General features: G+C 32.4%; 1 protein-coding gene across 1 annotated transcript; it reads left to right on the top strand.

Annotated features, from left to right (window-relative positions):
• The first annotated feature begins 5,332 nt into the window (after positions 1-5,332).
• On the top strand, positions 5,333-7,120 carry LOC111408322 (zinc finger MYM-type protein 1-like). Its single transcript, XM_023038093.1, has 4 exons — positions 5,333-5,481; positions 5,575-5,662; positions 5,852-6,058; positions 6,131-7,120. Exons 1-4 carry the CDS (start codon positions 5,333-5,335, stop codon positions 7,118-7,120), a joined length of 1,434 nt encoding a protein of 477 aa, XP_022893861.1.
• The last annotated feature ends 897 nt before the right edge of the window (positions 7,121-8,017 follow it).

Raw genomic sequence — 8,017 nt, 5'->3', positions numbered from 1 at the left:
AAAAATAAAATAAAGTTATGAAAATTAAATGAAGAATATATAAATATTATTTAATTAAAATTGAAAATTTTACTTTATAAATAATTGATTTTTTTATCAATTTATTTAAATTTCTTTTTAATTCTTTTTCATTTTCAAATAAAATTTATTTAATTTTTTTTTTTTAAAATTCTTTTGTCCTACCAATCTTGGAGTAATTGTTGTATCGTCCGAAAAATAGGCCTGCTGTTAGAGTTCTAATTCTTACACCAATAAGGAAATTGGTCATTCAGTAAGTGCCACTTCAAGTTATTTTACGTGCAAATCTGAGTTTGTTACTTAAATGTTTGTGTATGTAGATATTCTTTTTCAATTTACAATTGCATGAGTTATTTTTGAACTACAAATATAGCCTCTCGAATCGAAGTTGCTAAAGAAAAGCATTTTGCGAAATTCAATTTACAACTTATTTGCAATATCAGATAAAAAAAAATCTTCATCTACATTAAACCAAAAATAATTAAAAATAAATTATCGTTGACATATATACAATCACAACATTCATTATACTTATTTATAAGAATAAAAAAAAATTATCGTGACATAAAATATACAATTGACCAAAAGATAAGAATCAAACAAACATTTCTTATTTCCAAATACTTTTTGTACAATCTATAAATTCTACGCTAATAAAACAAAAATAAATACAAAATTCGTGCAACGCACGAGACGCAGACTAGTACTTCTAACAAGTCTAAAGAGAAAATTGAAAACGCGGCGTGATAGACTAGGGAGGAGCAAACAGGGCCCTTTTCCTTAGTTCATACCCTGTTGTCCAAATTCCAAATAAAAATCGAAAAGTAAGTTTGTTTTCTCGAAACAAGTTCACCCAAACATGCTTAATGTGGGGCATGTTTAGGCCCGGTTTGATTTTGCTCGAAATCAAAATTTTTTTTTTTTTTTAGATTTCGATAAAAATTGATGAAATGTATAGTTGAAAAGTTGATAATATTTGTCAGTTCCATGATATCATGTGTGGTTGAAAATAATTTTGAGGACCGAACAAGAACTTAATTCGTGGAGTCAATTGTACCACGAAAAATTCTAAACGAACGTAGCCGACGACATAGAGGATGACATAAAACTCACATAAAAATGAGTGGGCCCGGGGGTGAATAAAAAATGCCAACCCCCATGTGTGAGGGCTATGTCAACTTTAATGTCATTCTCTATGTTCATCTAGCAATGCCCCACATTGTAAAATATGAAAGTAATGATTATCTTGTGTTTAATAAAATAAGCAAATACTTATTCTAAGCAATGATACAAGAATGATCATAGAATTCTATTTTTGGATAAGCTTAATTTTGACAGCGGTCTTGTGTGTATTATCTTTTGAATGCATATATCATTGACGCACAAGTTGGTGGGACTTGAGTTTCTTTGATTATATTAGAAGGCTACGAATTCTACCAATCCTCCAATTTTTATCTTATCTTTTCCCTTCCTTTTCTTTTCACAATCTTATCATTAATTTCTAATTAACTAGTGCCTATGACTTCATTTCAAGAAATTCGTGCAGTGGAAGATTCTGGATTTGAGACTTTCTACAAGCGCAATAGGCCAACATGTTCTAGTAAGGTGGGACAGGATCTCACGTTGGCTTTGATATGAGAAGCCAAACAAGGTTTTTGTCCAATAGCCTATGTATGAACAAGGATTAATTTGACTTCCCCATCTAGCTAGATAAGGTTGCGGGTAGGTCCAGAGGGAAGTTATAGAAACATTTCCCTACTTTGTATTTGGGGTCATGAAAAGAACAGGTTTAAAATTAGGATCAATTCCTTTTTCAAATCTGGTATCAAATAAATTTTTTTGTCCAAATATTCTATGAGCATGGGAAAATATTTTGTATTTATTGTTTATCTTGATAATTTGAAATATGAGGGGCACAAATAAGTCTGTTACTCTATGCTAACAGATTTTTTTACTGTCATCAGGAACAAGATGTACTATTTAATAAGAGATTAAAAAAACACAATGAAAAAACTTGAGAATATAAGTGCAAAAATAAGATTGAGAATCTTTATTGTAATTAAAATACTGTGTAATAACAAAACTATGGTGTAGATATAATTTAGGGAACAATACATTATTATTACACTATAACTATTACATTTCAAAACTAACAAACTTATCATATTATTTCAAAATTTAGGTGTTAAATCTAATTCTCTCTCTATAGCCTTTGTTTGAATCTCATTATTTTCATTAAAATACATTTTTCAACAGTGATTTGACCACATTTTTCATTAAAATAAGGGTAATTAGCACAAAACGTCCCAACCTTTTATGTCTATTGTGAAAAACGTCAATACCTTTCATTTTTTGGCATTTTTGCCCATATTTCCACATTTCCTGACACTGAATGTCCATTTCACCAATTTTGGACAATTTTACCCTCCATTCAAATAAAACAAAAAGAAAAGAAAGGAAATAACAAATAAGTAATTGCAACCACAGTCCCCGATTTTTAAAAAATTACAAATTAGTCACAAATATATACAAACTTTTCAATGTAGGTGCCAACAACCATGGAACCCAATTTTTGGAACTAAGGCCACCGGATTTTAACACCACCAGCATCTCTTCATCAACCGTAATATCCCCAGGCAAATTCTAGCCTCAAATCCCAACAAAATCGAGCCAAATTTTGCCCAAAAATCGTCTCTCACACATGGTATTATTGCAAATTCGACCAAATCCATAGATGTCCATGCTCCATACAACCCATAGGCTACTCAATCTCACCAAGACATGTTCCAATTACAGCAAACAACCCAAAAAATTGAGATCTACAACCAATTTCCGATTCAGCGAACTCACGGTCAACAAAGCCATTTTTCGACGATGGTGGTGGGACCCATGATCACCGACCACCACCACACGTCACTACTCATCATGACGTATCTACGGAGCATATGGGTCTCCCCTAATTTGGCGTTGATTGTGATCAAATTTGTCTTCAATTTAATTAATTGTGACCAAAATTGTATTCATTGTAACTATTCATTACCAGATCAATCTCAACAGTGACAATATGTGATCAAGTCATAATTGGTCACAAAGTAACACAGAATTGGTCACAGTAAGTCATAATAAACATAGATTTGGACACAGAGGGTCACCACAAACAAATCTACACACATTGCAGACTGGCATGGTGATATTGGTTCACTTTCATATTACTGGACCATAATTTTATTATTTTGTTTGATTGCATCTTAAATCACTTTCATATTACTCGAATTTCACTATACGAGCAATAAAAATGTTTTATACAATTAGAGATTTTTTTATGCATCAATATGGGTACTGGAACAACTTTGCTTTAGATATTCAAAATAATCTATTAGATATCTAAGCAAACTAATTATTGTGATCAGTGTACAGGCAGTTTTTGTTCCTTGACTTGCTAAGGCACATCCCACAATTTATCTCCCTCACAAATCTCTAGGGGCGGAGCTGTGGGGACCCTAAAAGTTGAGGTTCAACATTTTTTTTAATTATTCAGTTGTGATCAATTACAATTATATTCTCTACTCAGTTATTAGGCAAGTTCCTTTTCCCTGTATGATGACACATATATGGTCAAAAGAATAGTTTTATTAGCAAACTAATTGAGATGAAGCTTGTAAAAATGGAGGTAAAAAAATCAATTAAAAATACATTTATATTTATATTAGGAGCTGTTTGATGCCTCCCTCCTTTTTTTTTTGTCAAAAATGTATTTTGAAATAGTATTTTTGATGGAAAATATATGGTTAAATTATTTATTTATTTATATGTAATATTATTTTATTGAAAAATGTGTGGTTAAAAATTAAAAAAAAAAAATATAATTTGAAAATAATGGGGACCAAACAAGTGTTGGATAAAATTTATCAACAGCCATCCAACTTTATATTTATTGCACCATAACCACCCAATTTTATTGAATCACCATGTCCACCCAACTTTATACTTAATGTTACTATGGCTACCCAATTTGATTTTGTTTCAACAAAGCTACCTAATTTCATATACTGGTTCACCATGATCACTCAATTTTATATTATGTTTCACTATGGCTAGCCAACCTTTTTTTTTTTTTCAAAATTTTCACTAATTTTAAAAGGATAAAATGGCAACTTTTCATTTTATATATAAAAATAAATTTTAAAAAACAAAATTAGAATAAAAAATTATTTTAAAAAATAAAATAAAATATTTATTTTTAAAGAATAAAATAAAAACTTATATAAAAAGGCGTTACTTAAAATAATAAAATGAAATGAAATGAAAACTTATTTTTAAAAAAAGTTACTCAGAAAAAAAATATAAAATAAAAAGTTATTTTAAAAAAAGTTCATTTGAAAAATAATAAAAACTTATTTTAAAAAAGGTTACTTAGAACATAAAATAAAATAAAAACTTATTTTAAAAAAGGTTACTTAGAACATAAAATAAAATAAAAACTTATTTTAAAATTAAAAAATTATTTTTTGTTAAATTTATTTTGTTATATATATAATACAAAGTTATCATTTTATCCCTTTTAAAATTAGTGAAAATAGTAAAAAGAAATTAGGTAATTATGGTTAATTGTTATATGTATTAGATAGCTATGGTGAAATATTATATGAAATTGGGTGACCATGGTGAAACAAAATTAAATTCGGTAGCCATGATGATATTAAGTATAAAATTTGGTGGTCATGATGAAACTAAATCAAATTGAATGATTATGGTGACACTAAATATAAAGTTGAATGATCATTGATGGATTTAACCAAATAAGTGCTAGATGTCAAAAACCTTATAATGAGTGTAAAGTTACAAAAAGACTCAATAATAAATAGGGATGGAACACATATGCAATAAGTCATTTTCCTGTGATTTTGTTCAAATCCATTCCCTCATGAAATTTGGGATCACTCTCTTCAAAGTCTTGGACACATATAAAGAACTTTTGAGAACGATGACGACGCTTTTCAAATAGCCCCGTCAGTGGGGATTTCAGTGCTTCAACATCAGTTGCAGGAACTTTGTAGATCAATATATCAAAATTTGCTTGCAAGTATGAGAAATTTACAAATATGCAGGGGCAGACCCACATGGGGTCATGTGGGGTCAAATGACCCCACCGTTTATTTTTTTATTTTTTTGGTTTCTGCTGCTGAAACGGTTTGTTAGGTTTGGGGTTCCAAAATCCAATTAAATCAATCAATTAAACAAATTTCCTGCAGCCCATAAGCCCAATGAAAATCTATTATCCACTCCAATCCAATTAATCCAATTCCTAAGACCAATGACCAACCCATTATCCACTCTCCAATCCACTCCACTCCCCGTCTCCCCTGTCTCCGGTCTCCCAACTCTTACTCTCCCCAGCGGCCAGTCCCCAGTCCCCACCGATTTCTTCCCAAACAGTAGCGGCGCAGGCGGCAAGCACGAAGGGCGAACCTTTCCTTTTCCAAATTTCCACCGATTTCTGCACTACAGCACCTTCGTGTTCCACTTTCGCCTTTCGGTAAGTTAATTTCACTGCAGTGCCAGTGACTACTATGTACTGAGCTCAGTAACTCACTGCTGCAGTGCTGCTGGAAGTTCCTGGAGGCTGGAAGGCTGGAATTTAGAAGTTAGACCTCAATTCCAATTCCAATTCCAAGTAATGGCTGTCTTTCTCTAACTTGGGGATTTAGAATTGTTTATGGAATTCAATTAATTGTTGTTTATTATCAATTTAGTGTTATGTTTTGATGAAAACTGATATATGTTATTTATTTATTGATATGTGATTCTGTATTGAATTTATTTTTTTTAATAGTCATGGAGAAATATTTTAAACGAAAATTCGAATGTTCAAGTGGAGAGCAAATTAATTCTGAAACGAGTGTTCAAAAAAACAAAAAATGGCCAAGAAGAAATAGAATCAAATACCGGGAGTCAAAGAGATGTTTGGGATAAAATTGATTTAGCAGAATTACCTTCAGATCTTGGATTAAGAACTCCAATTGCGAATAACAATGTTAATGTTTAGGATGAAATCCGAAGAGCATACGTACAAAAGGGTCCATGTCAGCCTCGAAATCACTTGTGTCCACAGAAAGAATTTGAAGATTCGTCGTTAAGGCGATTTAAAACTTCGTGGTTTAATGACTTTCCTGATTGGTTGGAATACATTATAGCAAAAGATGCCATATTTTGCTTTTATTGTTATCTTTTCAAACCAAATAGTGAAGAACATGGTGGTGGTGATTCTTTTATCGATGGAGGATTCTCAAATTGGAAAAAGAAAGAAAGGCTTCAAAGTGGTAGTGCACACAATCGAGCTCAGATTAAGTATGAGGCTTTTGTGAATCAGAAACAAAATATTGATTGTGTTCTCTTTAAGAAGTCAAAAAAAACAAAAGATGAGTATCGAATTCATTTGAATGCGTCAATTAATTGTGTTCGATTGCTTCTACGACAAGGGCTTTCATTTCGTGGACATGATGAATCAGAAAATTCAAGAAATCAAGGAAATTTTCTTGAATTTTTGCAGTGGTTATGTGATCATAATAAAGAGATTAAGGATGTTTGTTTGAGTAATGCTCCCGAAAACCTTCAGTTAACATCACCTAAAATTCAAAAGGACATTGTGAGTGCTATTGCATTTGAAACACTTGACGTTATTATGAGGGATATTGGTGATAGGTTATTTTTCATTCTTGTTGATGAATCTCGTGATGTATCAGTGAAGGAGCAAATGTTCGTTGTTCTACGTTATGTGAATCAAAAAGGACAAGTAACAGAACATTTTATTGGAGTAGAACATGTCTCTAGTACCACAGCTCTTTCACTTAAGAATTCTATTGATCACTTATTCTCTCGATTGAACTTAAGTATATCTAGTTTAAGAGGTCAAGGTTATGATGGGGCAAGAAACATGCGAGGTGAGTACAATGGTCTTAAAGCACTTATTTTGAAAGAGAATCCAAGTGCTTTTTATATACACTGTTTTGTGTTGTTTCTAGAGTTTGACGTTACTCCTTCGAAACTAATCCGACAGAATCATCTGAATGCAAAGAATTTATCAACAAGATGTAAACAGTAATCCGAGCCCATCGACTTCACGATGTTTCCTTAAAACGAATTTGCCTTCAATGGTGCTAAAGGCGTCCAGCAATCGTTTCCCAGGATAGAACGAATTTTCGTCTCTTACGGAAGCAGCACTGCAATCTGCAGGAGTTCCAACGAACTCAACGAAGTGTGTTTTACTTCGAGACAATATCAGAACGAGAGAGAAGAGGATGAGATTCAAAGCACAGAAAGTTTGCAATGAAAATAGTGTAAATTTTTTGGTAGAGAGGTTAGCTATTTATAGACTTGTTCGTGGCCATTCGAACAATCATCACCCTTCAGACAAGCCTCAAAAATCCGAACAGACATGCTATTTTTAAAAGTCGTGTCTGTTAAGTCAGTTAACAGTCGACTAACAGTCGGCTAACAGTCGGTTAACGGTTGATTGTTTAGTCGGTAAACAGTCGACTGTTAAAAGAAAATAAAACACCCGGAATAAGCCAAAATTTAAATTTCATAATGTACCCAAAAATTTGATTATTTACAATTTGGCCCAAAATTTTAAATAAATTTTGTCCAAAAAGTTAATATAGTGTAAAGGTCCACCCGCACCCGCACCCGCACCGAACCGGACTCGGATACGGGCACGTTCTCGTGCCGTGCCAAGCCGGCCGACCAGTCGGACGGATGGCGGTGGCGGCGCACGCGTGTGGGTTTATGACCGAACCCAATAGGATATAGGTCTTTCCCCTTCCAAAAACTATTGGTACCCCTTGGGGCCCAAACCCAATTCCAAACTTCAACCTTATAAACCACACCAAAGTTTTCTAACTTTCTTATGTGAGATAAGTGTTTGGAAAATCAAATTCTTCCATAATATTTAGTTTATGTGGGTTACTTTAACACTTAATATTTCATTCAATTTTAAATG

The sequence above is a fragment of the Olea europaea genome, chromosome 13 (assembly GCF_002742605.1).
Source record: "Olea europaea var. sylvestris chromosome 13, O_europaea_v1, whole genome shotgun sequence".
NCBI lineage: Eukaryota > Viridiplantae > Streptophyta > Magnoliopsida > Lamiales > Oleaceae > Olea > Olea europaea.
The sequence above is the reverse complement of the archived record's forward strand: the minus strand, read 5'-3'. Positions and strand labels throughout refer to the sequence as shown.

Bases quoted from the DNA above. Each gene is read 5' to 3' on its own strand.
- LOC111408322 (XM_023038093.1), top strand. From the start codon at position 5,333: ATGACCAACCCATTATCCACTCTCCAATCCACTCCACTCCCCGTCTCC. The intron at 5,663-5,851 runs GTTAGACCTCAA...TTTTTTTAATAG, and splicing joins TGGAAGGCTGGAATTTAGAA to TCATGGAGAAATATTTTAAA. The intron at 6,059-6,130 runs GTTTAGGATGAA...TTGTGTCCACAG, and splicing joins TTGCGAATAACAATGTTAAT to AAAGAATTTGAAGATTCGTC.